The sequence below is a fragment of the Gekko japonicus genome, unplaced genomic scaffold (assembly GCF_001447785.1).
Source record: "Gekko japonicus isolate JY-2015 unplaced genomic scaffold, Gekko_japonicus_V1.1 scaffold1070, whole genome shotgun sequence".
NCBI lineage: Eukaryota > Metazoa > Chordata > Lepidosauria > Squamata > Gekkonidae > Gekko > Gekko japonicus.
Window position 1 is genome coordinate 407,397 of NW_015173153.1, and position 21,658 is coordinate 429,054.

The window sequence follows — 21,658 nt, forward strand, 5'->3', positions numbered from 1 at the left end:
TAAATCTTACTTCTTTGGAACGTGGGTTTGTTCTCCTGCTTTGGGATCTGACAACTAGATGGACAACTGGCTCTGATCCTGCAGTGCTCATGTTTTTATGAGGGAACTTCATTGGTATGAATTGGGGAATAAGGCAGTAGGTTGCTTTGCTCAACTCAAGTAGAAACTGACATGGTGTGATGATCTGAAGCTGTTTCCTTATAAAGCAAATCCCACTGAAATTTCTGTGAAATTATTTACAGATGAGTACTTCTACTCACAGCCATAAATCCCACAGAAGTGTTTCAAGTCCTCCTCGTTTTGGTGGCCAAGCTTAAATTCGGAGTGTGTGTTTTAGCATATGTTTTCCATAAGTGTCCAACAAGATACAGAAGTTACTGGCCTGACTTTTAGGGATGGGTCAGGTTAGAAATTAGATTACATTTTTGTCCTGTAAAATAGGTATTCTTAATACCCAGCTTTAGAACAACCGTGATCTTCCTATGGGGGGGGATGATGAGGAGAAAACAAAAACCTGCTTTTGGTAAAATGTATTTAAGCAAAGGTTGTGTTCTGCATTTCAAAGAAAGTTTTGCCACTGCTTGTGAGAACTGCATTTGGACGTTTGCTGGTCCTTCTTTCCAATATAAAGATTTTCCATAGAAACTATGATAGTTTAGTTCTATGCCATGCAAAGTGCTGTAATCTAACAACAGCAATTCCTAAGAAGCCAAAACTTCTATCTACATCAAAGAAAGTTTAAGAAAATTACTTTGAAAAGCTGCTTTTTTTCTTCCCATCAAAAATATTTTTATTTTGTAACATCTTGGCTGTTGAACAGTTCTGGTGACCTCAAAAGATTGTCCAGTATTTTTTGGGGGGGGGGCCATTTTCGTTCCGCCTAAAAAACAAGTATGACATGGATTTTTGTTGTTGCTACAACTGCTGCCTGATTTTCCTCCAGAGCTTCAGCGACAAATAAAACCTTCCCTAATGTACGAATCGCTGATGCTGCTGGGTAAGATAACAAAAGTTAGAGTCCAGTGACACCTTTAAGACCAACGAAATACTCTGAAACAAGCTAGCAAGAAACAGCCCACAGGAGGCACAGACAGTTGACGCAGAGCAGAACCGGCGACGGAAGGCTTACTCGCTAAGACAGACTAGGAAACGAGCCCCGTGTATGAGTTTCTTCTTCCGGCTCCTGGTGCGCAGGCGCGAGCGCGGGAACCGGGAGTTGTATTTGAGTTCTCTGCAAGTCCATCTGGGTGTCTTTCATATCTTTTTGCAGGTATGTGGGGTGGGAACGGGATGGGACAGGACAGAACAGACGGACGCCGCGTACAGAGTCCTGTGTACCAAGGGCGGACGGACGGACGGGCGGACGTTCTTGCGGGAATTATGGTGTATCTCCTATTATGCCCAACACGGATGGGAATGGAAAGTAGTCTCTTCTTGGCGGGACTGAGACAGGTTACGGAGAGGCTTCTGTAGAAGCTGCTGAGGAGAGGGGAGAGATCCCTTCTTCAGTCACGGCTGTTAACTGGAGAGAAGGGGAGAAAGGGGTGTTTTTATTCGCACTAGCTTGTGTAGGAAGCAGAGAGAGGCTTGTTATGGATGTATTACTTTAGACCGTTTTGACAAGCAAATCAGTCTTTCTCGGACGCAATGTTCCTCTTCTTTTCTAGTGGTACTTAATAGGGAAGGCGTGTGTACAGAAAAGGTGTACAGAAGAGATGGGATAGGAAAGGGGTGTGTGCAGAAGAGGGAGGGAGGTCTACACTGCCGGGAGGTGTGGATGGAGTTGGTTTATTGTTGGTTATCATGGTTAAAAGCATGCATTATGGTTTGGAAGTCAGTTTCAAATCGCAGCCATGAATCTGGAGGTGGGGGGGGGGAAACTGTAGCAACCCGTTACCTCTCAGCCCACCCACCTCTGTTTTTAATGTGGAGATGACACCAGCTGACATGTAGAGCAGTTGTGATAATGATGCAGATGAAGTGCTTTGTGTATGGAAGGAGAGGGTGTTGCTACATTATTACTGTAATTTCTGGTTCAGTTTTTCTCCAGTGTTATCTTGCTTTTTGCATTACCAGGACTCTTTCAGCATCACTTGCTACCAATTTTATTGTTTAAAAACATTGTTACTTGTCTTATGTGCATTCACTGTTAATCCTCCTGAGAACTGAACTCCTATATCTGAACTTTTGTAATAGATCACTTAGTCTTTGATATCTCTTCTATTGCTTGTGAAAACTACTGCACCTGTTATTATTGGGTGTGATGTATCCTTTAACTTTCCTCATAATAAAAGGCAAAATGTTCCAAAATTCTGTGTTCACTTTTCAAGGATGAAAGTAATCACTTGTGAAATTGCATGGCACAATAAAGAGCCGGTGTATAGCTTAGATTTCCAGCATGGGACAGATGGGAAGATCAATCGACTGGCTTCTGCTGGAGTGGACACTACTGTTCGTGTAAGTTACCAGTATGCTCAGACATTTGGAACAAGAAGTGAACTATTTTCAGAAGGCAAAAGGCTACAGATGTTTTACTAATACAAGTTGCTTTTTATGAGCAGTCTAAGAAGCTGTTTTATTTAATAAACTGGAGAGGTGACTCATTCTTGAAGATGATCAAGTAAATTGTTATTATGAAATCTGTTATGAAGTTCATTAGCATCTTGTGTTTAAAAAGCCGATGTTACAGTGCCTGGACTACAATATTTTATCAGATCACTGTACATAGTGTACTGAATACAGTAGTTACTGGATTTCTATTTAAGAATGATGGAGACTTAATTGCATTGTTGTAAAATGGGTTGTTTACATAGCTGTGTGCAGATTATGAAGACAGTCACACACATTATGGTATGTAAAACTTTTTAAAAGCACTGTAGCTCATCTGCATCCATATCGTGTGTATTTTAATGTACTTTATTGTTTTAATTATTTGATATTGGAAATTTTAATTGTATATTTATAAACTGATGTTACCTGCTCTGAGCCAGTCTTCAGGAGAGTGGGCTATAAATTAAATAAATAAATAATAATAATAATAATAATAATAATAATAAAGTTACAGCTCTTTAAAAACATTTCCATATTTTCTATTTTTGTGTTCTGTGACTGTAATGTTTATAAATAGATATGGAAAGTAGAAAAAGGACCAGATGGGAAGGCAATTGTGGAGTTTTTGTCCAATCTAGCTCGCCATACCAAAGCTGTGAATGTTGTGCGTTTTGCTCCCAGTGGTGAGATTCTGGCATCCGGTGGAGATGGTGAGTAGTTACGGATAAAATCAGTACTAAACCACTGACGTGATTTATGATATTTCCTCTTGCATATGATTGTCTGTTATATGAGACAAGAAAATAATGGCCTTGCTTTGACAACTGGGCATTTGAAAGGCAGAGATGATTTCTTGGCAGTTCTGAAAATATTTACTGTACAGCAAAATGGGTTGAAAGATCACAAGCCAAACAACTTGTCTGTAAAATCACAAAAAAATCTGAGAAGATACCCTCTTATTGTTTACTACTGTTGAAAATACAAAACATAAAAAGGGGGGGTTGTTGTCAGGTGTTTTGGGTAATGCACTATCATGATAAAATAGTGGGTAGAATACTTCATTTGAAAAGATAAATGAAATTTATTTTCACAGATGCTGCAATATTATTGTGGAAGCTGAATGATAACAAAGAGCTAGAGCCAATAGCATTTCAAGATGATGATGATAACCAGCTGAATAAAGAAAATTGGACAGTAATTAAAACTTTAAGGTAAATCTTAACAGCATTTGATAATTTTCATTCCTACTTCTGCCAAAAGCAGTCAAAAACCCAGTATTTGGGGCAGTCTTTTTCTAGATTGCTTTGATCTCTATTTTATGTTCTTAAATGTTTTAGCATCATAGTGCTGTTTTGTGCTGTACTCGTATGATTTGTCTCTTCCTATATCACAGCCTGCTACGGTGGAAGCAGGATATCATTCAATTAAAATTGCCACCAAATAAATATTAATCTTTCTATATTTCTGAAGCAGGATGTCCATGTGCAAATGTCCTGTGTCCTAAAGAGAGAGGTGTCAGTGTAGGAGAGAGTCTTTACTGTTGGAGGTACCCTATCCTTGGGGGGGAAATTAACAAGGGTGGAACAATCCCCACATCCTAAAAACTGCACCAGGCTGTATGTTGCATAGTGTCCTTATGATGCTGTGGAATGTCTGTGACAGCAGACGCCAGTTCATGGGAGTGTGGGAAAATTATTGGCTTAAAATATAAAAGAGGTTACAGGGCTTCCTACAGAACTGTGCATGTTTAGGAAACGTTTTTCACCAGCTAGCTATTTCCTTTCCCCCAGTCTAGCTATAATGGAGAAGAGTGGAAAGTGAGCTACTGGAGAACAGAGGGAGGATGGTGAGCTTTAGGGATAGAGCGTGGGTAAGGGAAGGAGAAAGGTGGCTGGAGGCAAGGGGCAGCAAGAATTAGTTTAAGGTATTTTTTTTTTCTCTTTAAACAGTAGACCACTACATTACAAACTGCTTTGGAACATCTCTTAAGTTCAAAAGTGGTTTTGCTTGGGGGTTCTGTTGTTTGGAAATCTCTACTAGGTGGGGAAATGCCATTTTGTACTGTGCTCTCTGCTGGTCTGTCCCTTTCTGCTCTGTGCATGTCCTTGTCTGCATTAATGGCAGAGAAGGAATGGGGAGGCTGGTATATATCTTTGCTTTGTGATGGGTTTCCCATATGATGAAATGAAGCACTGTACTATGGCAGCAATGGAGGGAATGTGACTGGAGAGAAATTCCTCACCTGGGGCAATTTTTACTTAGTAATTATTTATTTACAAAATGTGTATCCTGCCTTTCTGTCCTTACAAGGGCCACCAAGGCAGCTAACAAACCACATTTTAAAACCATTAAAATCATCCCCCAACATATACCATTAAAGCAATTTAAAACAGAGCCGAAATGCATACAAAATATAAAAACAGCAGTTAAAAGATTGGTTAGGAAGAAGGGTTCATTGAGGGAATGCCAAACAAAACAGTCTTTATCTGCTGGTGGAAGACAGCTACAGAAGGGGTCAGACGAATCTTCCCAGGGAGAGAGTTCCTCAGCTTTGGTGCCATGACCAAGAAAGCCTTCTCCTGGCTTGCCACCCACCTAGCCTCAGAAGGTGGGGGTACCTGAAGCACGGCATCAAAAGATGACCGTAGTGGTTGGGCAGGTTCATATCTGACACAAGTGACCAGACAATGGCAAATATAAAAGGGATAGCTCTGTTTTTTCAGAATATATACTCTTCAGGTGACTGGGAATCTTTTAAGAATATTTGTGTGATTTCATTCATAACTGTCTTCGTCTTTATCAAACACTCCTTGTTTTGCTTGATTCCAGAGGTCACTTAGAAGATGTGTATGATATTTGCTGGACTCCTGATGGAAATTATATGGCATCTGCATCAGTTGACAACACAGCTATAATGTGGGATGTCAGTAAAGGTAATTGCTAAGATCATATTTTTATGTATTAATATTATTATTTATTAAATTTATATCCCACCCTCCCCGCGGATGGGCCTAGGGTGGCTCACAATTAATGGCACCATGTGCTGAATCAGCACAAAACACCTAAAAACAAGATAAAACAGGATAAACAGTCATACATCAAACAAAGTGCTCGCAATGATGGTCGATGTTCACTCAGTTTGAGGTGACGTGCAATAAAATATAGGACTAAAGTCCCAATTCAGCAGTATTCCGGCCTCTTGCGACACTGTGGTTCGATCTCATAATGGGCCAACCGATAGCCACGATGTTAATAATGATGGTTGTTGGTGGTAGTGGTGGGCGGCTCCTAATTAAAAGCCTGGTGGGAGAGCTCCGTCTTACAGGCCCTGTGGAACTGTACCAAGTCCCACAGGGCCCTGATCTCCTCCAGGAGCTCATTCCACCAGGTAGGAGCCGCCACCAAGAAGGCCCTGGTAGTGGTGACCCTGGCATCCCTAGGGCCTGGAATAGTTAGACGATGTTGTGACCCTGACCGTAGTGCTCTCTGGGGTATATATGGGGAAAGGCGGTTCCTCAGGTATGTCGGACCCTGGCCATATAGGGCTTTAAAGGTAAGTATCAGCACCTTGAAGCAAACTTGGTATGCTATTGGCAGCCAGTGCGGTGCCTTCAGCACTGGCCAGATGTGCTCCCATCTAGGGAGGCCCATCAGGAGCTTGGCCACGGCATTCTGCACTAGCTGCAGCCTCCGAATTTGCGACAAGGGCAGCCCCATGTAGAGAGCGTTATAGTCTAATCTCGAGGTGACCATCACATGAGTCACTATGGTCAGGTCACCATGGTCGAGGAAGGGAACCAACTGCTGAATCAGTCGAAGATGGTAAAAGGCTGATTTAGCAGTGGCTGCCACCTGGGCCTCCATAGTTAAGGAGGTATCCAGGAGCACTCCCAAACTCCTCACCCCCCGTGCTGACACCAATGGTGCCCCATCAAAGGTCGGGAGCGAGATCCCCATTCCCAAACCACCTCAACCTAGGTAAAGGACCTCCGTCTTCGCCGGGTTTAGTTTCAGCTGGCTCCATCTGAGCCAACCAGCCACAGCTTGCAAAGCCCAGTCCAGATCTTCTGGGCTGGAGTCCGACCGGCCTCCCAACATCAGATAGAGCTGGATGTCATCAGCATACTGGTGGCATCCCAGCCCATACCTCCGGGAAATCTGGGCAAGGGGGTGCATATAGATGTTAAACAACATCTGGGAAAGCACCGCCCCCGACGCACATTGCACTCAAGCGGGTGTCTCCTGGACTGCTGTTCCCCTAGCACCACCCTTTGTCCCCGATCTTGGAGAAAGGAAGCAAGCCATTGGAAGGCAAGCCTTCCCACATCGGCGAGGCGGTGGGTCAGCAACTGGTGACTGACTGTGTTGAATGCCGCTGACAAGTCAAGCAACTACAGTACTGCTGAACAGCCCCGATCCAGATGTCTCCGGAGGTCGTCAGTTAGGGCAACCAGCGCTGTCTCTGTCCCATGTCCAAGGCGAAAGCCGGACTGGAAGGGATCTAAAACAGAAGCATCATCCAAAAAGCCTTATAGCTGCATTGCCACCGCCCTCTCAATTAATTTTCCCAAATAGGACAAATTGGAAACCGGCCGATAGTTGGCCAACTTGGCCGGATCCAAAGTTGGTTTTTTCAAGAGAGGGCGGACCATCACTTCCTTGAGTGCCCCCGGGAACCGCCCCTGAAGGAAGGACTTGTTGACAGTCTCTCTTAGGGCACCTCAAAACCCCTCGTGGCCCGCTTTAATGAGCCAGGAAGGGCATGGGTCAAGGCTGCATGTGGTTGGGTGCACAGTCAAGGGCAATCTGTCAACTTTCTCCAGGCTGAGCAGGCTGAAACAATCTAAAACCGGAATTGAGGATGTGCAAAGGGCTTCGACTTCACTCACTGTTTCAACGGTGGCGGGGAAGTTGCGGCAGAGCACCAAGACTTTGTCTGCGAAATAGCTCGCAAATGCCTCACAGCCAATATCCAATTCTCTAGCGTTTAGTCTGCCCTGTGGCAGAGCTGTTAAAGACCAAATCTTTCTAAACAATTGGGCTGGGCGTGAGCTTGCAGATGCAATTGTAGCTGCATAGAACTCTCTCTTAGCGGCCTTGACTTCCATCTCATAGGATCTCATAAACGTCCTATAAGATGTTCTTGAAGCTTTGTCTCGAGCACGGCGCCACCGTCTGAGCTCTCACTTCATAAGCCACAACTCCTGGGTGAACCAGGGAGCAAGCCTAGAGCGAGAGCACAGAGGGCGCTGGGGAGCAATCTCATCAATGGCTGCAGAGAGTCGGCTATGCCAGTCCTCCACGAGCTCATCCAACGAGCTGCCAGGGGACATCGGATCTCGCAGGGGCGAGCTAGAATCTGCTCACCGCCTAAACAGGGTCGGGTTGGAACATTCAGACAGGCCCTCAGGGCATGGTGGTCCGACCATGGTACTGCCAAAGCAGCAATCTGGCCCACTGTCACCCCAGCCGGCCTCCCACACCAGACCAACACACTTAATGCCCGTTATCTCCAGCGGCGGAAGCGCCCTGAAGGAGTAAGTCTCCCGAATGAAAATAGCCACTCCCCCCCGCCCCCTAGTCCGTGATTGGTGTAGGACCGAGAACCCAGGAGGGGCAAGCTGGGAGAGAGCTACAGTCTCCCCATCCTGCACCCAAGTCTCAGTCACGTACGCCAGGTCTGCCTCCTGTTCCAACAGGAAATCCTGAAGGACCGTGGTCTTATTGTTTATGGACCTGGCGTTGCACAACACCAATGTCGGAGGGTGCTATACTTCCTAGCCCCACTGCCGACAACATTCGGGATGATTCGCAGGCTGGAAGGGCGCCGAGCCATTCTGTTTCTCCGCATCCTTCCCTTGGCTCTCTGCCTGGACCCACCGCTATACCTTCCCCTCCCCAGGAGCAACGGAATCTGTTGCCCAGGCATTGCCACACCAGCCAGTCTTCATGTTAGCCTCAGACCGCTGGAGGGATGAATAAGATGCTCCCACTATATATGCGCTGGCAGCAAGCTGCTGCTCCTGGTGCTGATGTAGTCAAGTATCCAACCGTCCAACTATATAAAATACAATATCCTATACGATAGCTATTAATTTCACTCAAATCACCCGTCAGTAAATAAATAAAGCCGGAGGCAACCTATACTATACATCAACCTGTAAAAGTAAACCAGATGAGGCACTGGGATTGAATTCACGGAATTCCAAATTTTTAGGTTTTATTTAATTATATCAGGCATGCAGGGGCCCAATTCCACTGGGACTATAGGAGGGGTTTAAGACTCCCCCCACTTTCATTTTCATGACTTGAAATGACTACTTTGTGGGATATGTACATGTTCTGATTAATGTCCACCTTTGTCCAGCAGCCCTCATGAGTCATGAGAGGGCAGTGCTTAGGGCTGGAGTACACAAGTGAATGAAAAGCCACACAACACAGAAGAAGGGGAAGTGAGCAAAACTGACCCTCTCTTCTTCTTCTGCCAGAGGAGCTTCAGAAGCCCCACTGAAAGAAAAGGCAAAGAGGAGCAATTTTACCTGATTTCCCTTTCCCAGCACAACTGCCATCCCCTCCAAATCACCGTTCCAAGGTTCGCAGGTGCCCGTTTGGGGAGGGGAGAGGTGAGAAAAATCTGACTGTACCACTACTGCATAGAATCCATTTCTGTGTGTCAGTCTTGAGTACCTTTTTGTAAAATCGGAAGAAGAGTTACCGGTCACATAGAAGTGCAGTTGCAGATGGTAGGTGTAATGTGAAGTACAGAATACATTAGTTGCTGTAGAAATCATATCTTCAGCTGCTTTCCCTAATGACTAAACAATTAACTCTTTATGCTATCACTAGGTCAAAAAGTTTCAATTTTTAATGAACACAAAAGTTATGTACAAGGAGTAACATGGGATCCTGTAGGCCAGTACATTGCAACTCTTAGCTGTGATAGGTGAGTTACTGTTTCTTGAAAGGTAAACACTTCATTTGACCTTTCCTTTTGATATTATTGTTTCTGGAATGCTTAAAATATGTAATACTTACATGGCTCCCTTCAGGAATGAAATTAGTTAGATGGTTGGTTTAAAGCACCAGTTTCCTTTGAGTACTCCTCTTGGGAAACATAAGCTTTATAAGACAGGTGTTGAAATAACCCTACACATAATGCACATGATGAGAAGAAGTATACTTTTTCTAATTAATATTTTCTCTGTTATTTAGGGTGTTGAGAGTATATAATACGCAAACAAAGCGTGTGGCATTTAATGTTACCAAAATGCCATCAGGAGGAGGATCTGAAGGAGAAGTCAGTAATCTTACGTTTTTTTCCTATAAAATATTGCTGTCTCAAATTAAATCCTGTTATTAGAAATCTCCCTGTTAACAGATGAGCACTCAGTATATCCGTTGAATTGAGCTCTGTCTCAAAAGTTTATGCTGGAATACATTTCATTAATCTTTTAAGGTTCCACTGGACTCCTGCAGTTTTGTTGCTACTAACCATCTGGAATGTTCAGTGTACACATACTGTTATCACTGGAAATACACAAATGTTATAGTTATAAGCACAGGGGGTTATTTTTGCCTGAACTTCATTCTGCTGTTCTTTTTAGCCTTCTATGTCCTGCAGATTGTGAAAGGAAGTGTTGAAGACCACAGAGGAAGAGACTTTTCAAATACGGATCCACTTTAATCCTCTTTGTGTTGCTATTGGTGATGACTCAAATAGTAGTTACAGCTTTCAGAATAGCCTTTTCTGTTCCCACCTGTCATAACTGTGGGGAACAAGAATCTTCTGTCCTTTCTTAATCTTCACACTTCAAAGCTTTTATTGTTTAAAGGAAGGTGCAGGACAAGCAATGTGTATGAAAGTATCAAGGCTGGTAGTACAGCTGTATCACTTAGGATTGCTTCACACTGTAATTTACAGTTCGATTCGTGATTTGGTTCGTGATTTGGCCACGAACCAAAACACATTTTCCCAGTTTGTGCCCATCCCTATTCAAGAGAACCCAGTAGGCATCATTTTGTGTCTGCAGGAGCAATAATTTGGAAACAGCTGCCTCCCACACAGGAGGATGATTGGCTTGGAACCTCACCACATGTTATGATTGGCCCAGCCCCCAGTGGCAGCCATTTTTTGATGGTTTCCCCTGCCTGTTCTCAAAATTCCAAAAGCGCTCATAGGCTGAAAAAAATTGAGGGTTCCTGCTGTAAAGGATGCTGCCTAGCTTGTTGAATAAATAGGTCCACAAAAGGATATATCCAGTTAACTGCTTGTACTGTAAATAATAATAACTGGATTTTTTAATTGTGAAACTTTTCAGGTGAAGAGCTATCGAATGTTTCATGATGACAGCATGAAGTCGTTCTTTCGGAGGCTTACTTTTACTCCTGATGGCTCTCTGCTTCTTGCTCCTGGTGTGTGCAGATTCTTTTATGGCTTCATAATAGTTTGCAGTGGAAGAGGATAATCTGTTCTCTTTTTGCAAACAGCAGCTTATGTATCTGTTAGGATTTATTGCAAGCACATTTGTCTCTCTTTTCCCTACTCCCCCCCCCCCCCCCCCCCCCGGCCCGGTGATAGTGTGCACACACCTCAGTAGCGATATACATTGGTGGTGTTGTACAAGTATAACAAATAAAACAGTAATAGAAGATTTCATTGTTCCTCATTTATGCCACATCTAACCGTGCTGTCCCATTTGAATAAGACTGGCAGGACATACATAGCTTGGTTCTTTTCTTCTCCCTTAACTGGATACTCAAGATTCAGTATATGAAGCAGAAAGGCTGTCCTCTTACATGTGAGCCAAAATTCCATGCAGGAAGTCGTGTATGAGATAGCAAACCCAGAGAACTATTTTTTTCATTAAAGCAGAACATATGTGTTCCTGTGATATAGTCAGCCCCTTACAGAGTCAACACATTACTTACAGCGTAATCCTAAACAAGTGACACCTTTCTAAGTCCATTGAAGTCTATAAACTTTGCAACTTAGAAGGCTGCAACTCAGCTTAAGGTTGCACTGTTAGTTGCTGCCATTATCAACTGTAGTCATGACGATTGAAGGGACCCTGATGCTTTCATTCACATTAGGCTTTGGGGGGGGGTGTCTTTTAATAGTAGTTTGAAGAGTTAAGTGCAGAACTAACATTTTGGCATTTCTTCACCTTTCTCAGCTGGCTGTGTGGAATCAGGAGAAAATGTAACAAACACCACGTATGTGTTTTCTAGAAAAAACCTGAAAAGGTAGAGTTTTATTTACATGTACAGTTGCCCACATTTTAAAATTTAGATAAGAAATGCCGTTTCCTAAAAAGCTGCTATTTCTTGTTAGGCCTGTAGCTCATTTGCCCTGTCCTGGAAAGGCAACTCTAGCTGTTCGTTGCTGTCCAGTCTACTTTGAGCTCAGATCTGCACTTAGCAAAGGTATTGTAAACACTTTGAAAAGAATATTGTATTACATATAGATTAAAAGGTAAATCTAACTGTATCATTGGGCATATCATTTATGTCCTATTTTAAACAGCTTTTTTGAGTTGATTAATGCAGTGCTTCCTCGAAAATGCATGTTGCTGATTCTACAAGATGTGTAATTCTCTTGCCCTTGCATATTTTTAGTATATGAGAGAAATTGTTTTTAGCATGTTATACCACAGAATTATTGGTTATATAGGTTGGGGGGAGGGACAATACCAAGACTTTTTACAATCTTTTTTTTTAAAAATGGTCTGTAGCAATCCACATTGATGGTCCTGTACAGAAGATATGGCCAGGTTCGGCATCAAAGTGATGATGAAGATGCCCATACATACATATGAGTCGCTTGAATCTTTAGAATGGGGGACGGGGATTCACGAGTTTGCAGAAGTACTTTACATGAAAATGGAGAATTTCCAGACTGTGTATAAACAGATAGTGAGTCAGGACGTCTCTCAGCTTTATCCCAGTTTCAAATTAAAAAGAGCTACATGTTCTTTAATTACATCTGTTTTCAGTGTTAACTTACGGAATTGAGGAATATTTATGATGACGACAGTAATATGTTAGAACAGTTTCTACTACTGCTGTAGAGGAATCTGTGGAAAAAACATTATTAACGTGAAAGTCATGTGGCTTCTTGATGCCAATGGAAAGATTTCTATTTGTTTCTGTTTCAGTTTGTTTGGGAGAATCCAAATGAGGCTGTGACACCTTCTGAGTCACATATTCTAAAATTCATTGCAAAAGCCTGATTATGTGAATATAAACTTGTTTTAATTTTAAAACTCTTTGTATTTTAGAGGATACTTCCCAGAAAATTGGTCTAATAAATCTGCCTTATCGGTTAGTTTTTGCTGTTGCTTCAGAAGATTCTGTGCTTTTCTATGACACACAGCAGTCCTTTCCTTTTGGTTACGTATCCAATATACATTACCACACTCTGAGTGACATTTCTTGGTAAGTAAATGAGGTACTTCTTGTTGGAATAATAGACCGAACTGTAGAACCATGTAGTAAAGAGACTTCCAACTGTCTGAAGCTTGCATTCTCCGCACCATCCAAAATCTTACAGCTATTCCTCTTCTAGAGTAGAAATAAAGCAAGAGTCTGATTTAAGAGTCTATCAGAGTGCTAATTGAATATCAGTGGCAGTATATATCATGCATTTCTCAAAACAGAAGACAATTTCTTGCTTAGCGTTATTTGCATATTGACAGTACAGTTATGGGTTGCAATGCATGTCTTTTGTTTGGCCTCATCTTGGTAATTTTCAGCAATGTTCTGAAAGCTGTCACTGGGTTCAGCGATCATCACTACCTATCTAACTTCAACAATGGGAAATATCCATCTTGAATCCAAACTCTGGGCTGCTTTTGACTTAGGGAGCTCCTGACTTCATTTAATAGCAATGTCACTTACAATCTAAATCTCAGCTACAGTGACATCTTCATTCTCTGAAGCTCCAAGATGCCTCTTTACGCATATAGGACTGGATGGTTGAGATCAGTAGGCTCTAACATGACACTGCATCACTTTGCACAGAAGCAGCTCCTGCATGTTCAAAAAGACCCTGAAAGTTTTTGTATAGACAGTGTTATTGTCCAAGCAAAATTAACATATAAACCACATATACATCAGTACTGTATAGATGAGTTGAAAGCAATGAGATTTTCAAGAAGGTTCTGTTTGTGTTATTTTTTTTCCGGAGAATAATTAGGGCTGTCTAAAACTTCTGTTTCTCTGTTTCCATGAATAAATGCCAGGTCTAGTGATGGATCCTTCCTTGCTATTTCTTCTACGGATGGATATTGTTCTTTTGTGACTTTTGAAGAAGGCGAACTTGGAATACCACTGAAAGAAAAACCAGTTTTAATCAGCAGAACTCCCAACACAGTGGAGAAGAAAATAAAAAAGAGTCAGTCTCCCAGTGTTGTTTCCCCAGTCCCTAAACCAATAGATGCCACTCCTCCTAACAGAGCCACGGATCCAAGCAGCCCTACTGTACAACCCAAGACGCCAGTAAATGTTAAAGACTTGCCCTCAACTCCTGTTAGTTTTAGAAATACTCTAGTATCTTCCTCAGAAGAGAAGAAACCCATACAGCCTTCTGGCCTTAGCTCTAAAGTAAACCAACCCAGGAGGATTACACTAAATACTCTACAAGCATGGAGTAAGGCTCCAAGGTAAGCCTGTAAAACATTCCATGGTGTTTTGAAAAACTGGTGTGTCTGAATTGAGGCAAATTTGTTTCTGTGGGTTCTTTCTGTGGGTTGTCAGATGTATTGTTTCTTGAATGTTGTAATCTGTTTGAACAGACTTGGGAAAAGATGTTATAATTTTTAATAAATTTTACAAAATAAACATGTTTTGGGATGGGTATCTGAAGCACAGTCTTCTCCCATATGTTCCTCTGGGAATTAAAATCACAGGGAGAGAAGCTTCTAACTGTCCCACCAATGGAACAACCTCCCCAGGTACATCTGTGGTCCCCTCTTTTGATCTTCAGGAGAGAGTTGAAGATAAGTTTACTTGGGCCTGCATTTGACTAATTTAGTTTATATCTATTGGCAGTCCTAATTGGAGATTTTAAATTGTGGACTTTTGTGTGTGTTTTTGTAATTGTTGGTTTATTTGTATTTTAAGCTGCCTTGAGTTCTGCAAAGTAGAAAGGCAACTAAGAAATGTTTAAAATAAATAAATATTAAAATTAAAATTTATATTTTCCCCTTTCTTTCTTAGGAGGGTTGCTTTGATTCCCCTACAGGCAGATACTCCAGACTCAGTAAATAAAATCTCTGCATCTTCTTCCTCAGAAACAGTTCAACATGGTAAAACAACTTTATGCTGATAGCCTACAAAGAAATATAAAAGAGTTTTTAATTGGTTTTGACTCAGTGGTATGATTCAGGTTTACTGGCACCATATAAATAACCATGGAATAGTGTAGCTGGGACAGTTATTCCCCAGCGTTCCATCTCCCTCTTGTTACTAACTGAACTAACTAGCAATCTCTTGGCTTTCAGAAAATTGTACGTTGTCATTGTCAGTAGAGGGGGGAAATGTGCCCTGACAACACAGGCTTATTTACTAGTTGAGGGGCAATTTAAATCCTCAGATAGGGCATGGGATATTTTCAGGGTGACAAATGGGTGGGAAAAACAGGAAGAACACTTGGGCTTGAGTTTCACCTTTTGGTCTTGCTGACAAAAGCCAAGATGGATTGATTTTAACACCCAGGGCACTTTAGCTTGACCTCCAAGATTATGATTGGTCCTGACCAATGCTCCCTCTAAGCTGTGGAGTTTTGTGAGTGAAAATTCTACTTTGTGAGCCTCTGGCATTAAATTTGTGAGCGAGTGATTTGGCCACTGCATAAATTAGTTGGCTCTGGAGCCATCCATCCTGAGCTAAGCCAAAAATGTGTGAGCCAGAGGCTAAAAAACTGTGAGCTAGCTCACACTAACTCAGCTTAGAGGGAACACTGGTCCTGACAAGACACTCCCAAGCTGGGAGGAAAGGACACCCATGCCCAGTGTGGGTTTGCTCTTTTTTCCAAGAAGGGAAGTTTTGTCCAAAAAGCTTTTGCCACCTTGTATCCACTTTCCAGGAGGGGAAGGTAAAGACTCTCAAGTAAGTAAAGGCTTAATGAGTTATTTATATTTACTTACTTATTTTTGCTGCCAAGTCACAGTTGACCTATGGTGACCCTAAAGGGTTTTCAAGGCAAGAGACATTCAGAGGTGGTTTGCCATTGCCTGCCTTCAACATCACAGTCATAGTATTCCTTGGAGGTCTCCCATCCAAATTACTTTCCAGGGTCAACCCTGCTTAGCTTCCGAGATCTGACGAGATCGGGCTAGCCTGGGCTAGCCAGATCAGGGCAGTTACTATTACCCCTTTCATTTATTCTCCCTAGTATTCTTACTGTAGTAACTGTCTTCAGAATATTCCCAATTATTTCTGTTATGTAAGATTAGCACTAAGTAATTAAAGATCCATTTTCTTTATCTAAACTGATGTGTGACTTGACTGCTTTTAGAGAACCTCACTCATGCAAGGCTGTTCATATCACACCACCACAAGCCAGACAGCACTGAGCTGAGTAAGAGGCGTGGGGGAGGAAGAAATATTAAGCCCTGTGCCTGCATCCCTCACATGCATGCACACAACCAATCCTCTGGGGGACCAAGACCACTGAGGAGGGATGGGGGGGGAGAGAGGACTGTTGATGGAGGCAGACATGTTAAGTTATTAAAGATCCATTTTCCTAAACTGATGTGTAACTTGACTGCTTTTAGAGAACCTCACTCACGCAAGGCTGTTCATATCACACCACCACAAGCCAGACAGCACTGAGCTGAGTAACAGGCGTGGGGGAGGAAGAAATATTAAGCCCTGTGCCTGCATCCCTCACATGCATGCACACAACCAATCCTCTGGGGGACCAAGACCACTGAGGAGGGATGGGGGGGGAGAGAGGACTGTTGATGGAGGCAGACATTTCTGCCAAAGGTTTGGCTCCCAAACGGAGGGGTGAGGGGAAGGCTTGGGGTTTAAAGAGAACACAGACCGGTCTCTCTTGGGCTGCTCAAAGCTGGAAGGACGGGGTGGGAGCAGGGCGAGAGGGGCAGTCACTGAATCAGATTCAGCAAACAATCTTCCTCTTGGACAAACTGATTTTCAGACTAAATGCAGAGTTTGGTGGTTGAAATGGAGCAGCAAGCTATTGTTTAACACAAACACTAAGAAGTAACTAGTACTAGGCAATTAGTAACTAATGAGACAGAATCCAGAAGAGGAGGAAGAAGAACATGAGCTTACTGGAGGTTTCTTCCAGGCTTATTGCCAAATGAACTGTGAACTTTGGCATTTCATCTAAGCCTGCTTAATGGCTGATGTTTTCACTTCTCACCCCCTGCCCAACCCATTGCATTCTGGAACAGCAACCCATGTTATACATCTATTATTTTCATAGATTTCATGGAACAAATGGAAGAACTGATCATTTAGTATTGTTATCTCACTATTTTTAATATTCATAAACAGAAAAGATACTGATTTTGATTTGTTCTCAATTTTTCAGAGAGACCCTCACCACCTGAGGACCCTCTGCAAAATCCACCAGCACCTAAGCGTCTTAAAACTGATGAGACCACCAGTTCTGGATTGCTCGAAGATAAAGTTTAAAACCACCAATACAGTGTACTGTATGGATGCCTTGCTTTTTGTAAGCCACAGTTGTCGAAGTAATAGATTTGCAACACCCAAGTCATCTGAGAAATGAGCTGCTGCAAAGGAATCAAACTTGCATCAGTGCTGTCCCAGCATTCTCAGCCAATTGTTGGGTATATGATGGGCCATTGAAAGTTCAGGGTTATCTAGATAATACGAATATCACATGAGTTCAAATGTCTGATTACAATAACTTCTTTTTAAGTATTGACTTTTCCTTTAAGTTTGTGTCTGGTAAAGAAAGCTGCTGTTTAAAGGATTGCATGTATCTGTTTCATAACTTTGCAAGGAAGCTGATTTGTTCAAGTTACAGTACAGTCCTAAGCACAATTGCATCCTTCCATTGACTTCGGTGGACTTAAAATAATGTAACTCTGTTTAGGGTTGCACTGTATGTCGTTTCATCTGCTTTCCAGATCATTCATATGGGAAGTGACTACCTGGTCAGCGTGTATCAATTATGTGCAAATATCAAAAACTCAAAAGATTTCATCTGCATGCAAGTGAAAAAAATGCCATTGTAGAATTTTTTATGGTGAGTTACTGAAGGTAGGTTGGAAACAAAAACTTGTAAAGTTCACATAGTTTAGTATCTTTACACTAAATAGCCAAAGTGCAAAAAAGTTTATCAAAGTGTTTCTGTATGGTACAAACATTAAAAATTGTTGCATAATCCTTTGATATGTAGTCATATTTTTAAAGGAACAATTACAATAATGCTAAATAGGTGGAAGGTCTTCATTTGTGAGTTTGTTTGTTTTACTCGTTATTACAATATATGATTACCATAGATGTAGTACAGAGAATAAAAGTTCAAAGTTCATATTCAGACTTTTCTGTCAATTCTTTCCCTGGCTCTAATTTCACTAATGTGTTCTGAGCGCAATGCTGACTTGTTGCAGTCTAATACATGTAAGTGGTCTTAATTAAAAATGAAGAAAGTGTTGGATGAAAGGGCAAAAAAATGGAAATGATCATCAAGCAGCACAGGAAAGAAAACAAACTCAGTTGAATTTAAATACCTGTTTAATAGAAAATGGTGTGATGGATGCAAACATTTGCATGAATTCTGTAGTGTTCTAAAAAATATGTCTTAATTAAGTTTAAAAATTTGGATTTGATAGTGGTTAGTACATAACTGCATCTATCTAAGCCAATCCTAGAAGAGATGCGTTAGCTTGTGTTGCACTTTCTAGGCACTGCAGCCAGTCCCAAACTTTTATGTGGATGTGACTGATGCTCTGTTGAATGGGACTTGATCCCCATTTCAGTGTCTGGATATGAATATAACTTCAGTCCTGCTTCGTACTAACTCTGGGTGTTAAGCACTAACTGTGCATGGCAAATAGTATGTTTTGGGTCATGTTTGGGCCATGCCAACACAATGTGCCAACAGTGATGTTTTCTAGAGGTGTGAAGAAAATTTTATAACTATAGTAGGGGAAGTAAGTGATGAGCCAGTACATGAAAATAGTTTGTGTATGTAGCAGATATTTCATAGATTGACTTTTAAATCTGAGTGTTGTAATAAGGTACAGTGAGCTTTCATATATGAGTCTGCTGCTTTAAATGCATAAAGCAAATGCATGCAAGGTTAACTAAGGGTGCTGCTCCTAAAGACTTAACCTCATTAAAATGCAATGTCTTTTGTTTGTTTTATTCCATTCTTCTCCGCTACAGGAGGGAGGTTCTGCTCCCTCCCCAGTTTTTATCATCGCAGCACCTCTGAAATACATTTGGCTTGAGGAAGCCCAGGGTTACCCAATGAGTTTAATGGCTGAGTTTCATGCTAGCTCATGTCTACTCAATCATAGTTCAGATGTAAAGAAGTCACATTTACAGGAGAGATGTAAAATACCTTAAAGGTCACGTCATCTTTATCCTGAAGCATCAGTGTACAACAATAATGAAATACAATAGTACACAACAGTATCTTGTAGTCAGAATGAGTTCCTTTTTTTCAAATAAACAAATGAGCAATTTTGTGAACTCCTACTTTGTCTCAAATTTCTTTAATGCACTATCATGCAAATTGAAGTGCAGTTCCACTTAACACGTTTTCCATAATTGATTGGGCACATGATGGGAATATAAGATCAGCCTTTGATAGATTGATGGTGGTTACTGTAGTAATGGTGAAATTGAGGTTTGTTAAAAATTAGATTTGTTTGTCACATAATCCTAATTTATGGCCAGCAAAAAAATACAAAATACCATACAGTTCAACAACTGGAAAATCATTTATTAAAACGTTAGGAATTCAGGAATACATTGGAATGTTCAGTGAGCTGAACTCCATACAATTGCCCTGGGGGTTTTCCTTTCTTGATGACACACTGTTGTAGGAAAGGAGCTGTTTCACCTTCCTCTTAAGAACTGATAGAACCATGCTCTTATTAATCGTAGTATTTGCTCATTCTACCTTGCTTTTCTTACAGATTTGCAACACCTAATTTTGAAATCAAAGCTTTAAAATAATAAATACCATTCTTCCTAGTCGATCTCTCTCATCACTAATTTTCTTCTTAAACTTACACTGTGACGTCCTGAACCATTATTGAAAAGTACTGAGAAGTGTTGAGTGATTTCAGCAAAGTACTTTTATTCGGAGGGAACAGGACAAAGTAAGCCGGCTCGCAGGCCGGTTTATATGCTCAGAAAACCCACCACCAAAACACACCCCCTACTTCCCCATAGGCTATATACAGTAGCCGAGAGTCCCATAGGCTCTCGGCTGTGGACCTGGCCCTCTGATAGGTGCGGGCTAGGATCCGATCGGCTATTGTTCTTGAGGAGCGAAGCTTCAGGACTCTGCTTGACTGCATGGCCCAACGGTCGCGCACGTGGTCATGGCGGAGTACATTACAATTATAATGCTTATGCAGGAAAGTACAAATAAATCAGGAGTGTACCATTGCTAAAGGAGACACTTCCAGCGTTTTAGGAACAGCATGTAATTCTAAAGAGTGCATCTGCCTAAGCTCTCCCCAAGTTTTCAATATTACTGAATCACATAAGCTGAACAAGTATTTGCCTCCTATTACGGGTCTTTTCCATGCCCCCGGTAGCATTTGGTATTTGTGTGTGCACTTAAGCTAGTGCTTGGACTTGGGAAATGCTAAATGTAATTGTCAAGTGGCTGAGCAGGAGCCTCAGGGTGGTGCTGCCCATAAAAAAAGAGAACTGTCAGCTCCTGAGATGCAGAAGAATTACTTAAAGACCTTTTAAATTGTTAGTTTATTAAGTGGCTTGATGAGGACTAAACATGCCCAGAAGCTATGCAATGCTCAGACCAGGCAAGTGTCAGTTAAAGGGGAAAAGGGAATGGAGGGGAAATCAGCCTGCTTAAGGCCCTGGGTATTTAGAGAATCCTGGAGGGAAAAATTTTGGTGTGTAGGGTGGGAACTTCGGATTATTCCTCCCTTCCCATGTATGTTTGTTGGCTTACAGTTTGTTAGAATAAATGTATAAAGAGGCCTTTGTGAATATTTTTTAAACTTCTCTATAGAGAATTTGTATAAGCTACTCCCCTATTAGCCGGGAGATAAATGTGTTCAACAGGAACTAACAGAAAAATAAGAATTCTTTCTATACAGAGCTGTAAATCATATCTGGTCACAGGTTAAAGATTTTTATACATTGCCTTAGTTTTTGGCTTTTGCTATGGAACAAGATGGTTACCTACTTTTCTTGGCCACTGGGTGTCACTGTTTATATCGTGAATAAAACTTTGTTGGTCTTAAAGGTGCCATTGGACTCAAACTTTGTTCTGCCACATGAACGCAGTTTGGGAGTGAAGCACTTTTTGCAATTGATTGGTTTGTTCTAAATTGAAAAGTAAAGAAGTTAGCTGGGCATCTGCTGCACAGTGTTGCTTTAAACAACAATGCTGTGAAAACAGCTTTATTCTCTTGAGAGTTAGGGTGGGGACCATTCACTGTCACTTTCTCCTGCCATGTAGTGATTTTTATTCAATGCCAGTCATTAAGTTAGATTCATAATACCTTGTTCTCTAGCCAGTAACTGACATTCAACCTGATTCCCCCCCCCCCCGCACAGTACTGGCCCATATGGCTTGTTGGAAGGAATCTTTTAGAAGACAAGGGGGTGATAGTTACTTTCTTGTATAAAGAAGCAGGCTAATATATTATTACAGCAAGGGAATCTTTAAGTCCCTGGGGGAGGGGATCTCATTTTCCCCTCCTCCACTATTTCCTGTTTCTCTTCCCTGAAAGTCCCCATAGCTCCCCCCCCCTTTTCCATTTTCAGTTTTTCCACCTTCCCTCCCCATGGCAGCCTCTGCCTGGAAAAACTATGCCCCAGTTGTATGGTGGAGAGCCTTCAAGGACTTGATGGAGGGAGCCTCACTTTCCCCTGTTTCCCCCTCTCCTCACTATTT

At 41.8% G+C, this 21,658-nt stretch overlaps 1 protein-coding gene across 1 annotated transcript; it reads left to right on the forward strand.

Annotated features, from left to right (window-relative positions):
* Nucleotides 1-1,215: 1,215 nt before the first annotated feature.
* CHAF1B (chromatin assembly factor 1 subunit B) lies at nt 1,216-17,471 on the forward strand. The gene is made up of 14 exons (XM_015422391.1): nt 1,216-1,270; nt 2,331-2,457; nt 3,128-3,260; nt 3,644-3,761; nt 5,380-5,483; nt 9,397-9,493; nt 9,763-9,847; nt 10,869-10,962; nt 11,724-11,793; nt 11,882-11,973; nt 12,828-12,984; nt 13,791-14,210; nt 14,767-14,855; nt 17,111-17,471. Exons 2-14 carry the CDS (start codon nt 2,332-2,334, stop codon nt 17,212-17,214), a joined length of 1,689 nt encoding a protein of 562 aa, XP_015277877.1. The 5' UTR covers nt 1,216-1,270; nt 2,331; the 3' UTR covers nt 17,215-17,471.
* Nucleotides 17,472-21,658: the final 4,187 nt, after the last annotated feature.

What these genes read in the sequence shown, in the direction of transcription:
- CHAF1B (XM_015422391.1), top strand. Translation starts at nt 2,332, where the DNA reads ATGAAAGTAATCACTTGTGAAATTGCATGGCACAATAAAGAGCCGGTG. An exon ending in CAGATCTGCACTTAGCAAAG is followed by an intron (nt 11,974 to 12,827) that starts GTATTGTAAACA and finishes TTTGTATTTTAG; the next exon opens with AGGATACTTCCCAGAAAATT. An exon ending in CTCAGAAACAGTTCAACATG is followed by an intron (nt 14,856 to 17,110) that starts GTAAAACAACTT and finishes TCAATTTTTCAG; the next exon opens with AGAGACCCTCACCACCTGAG.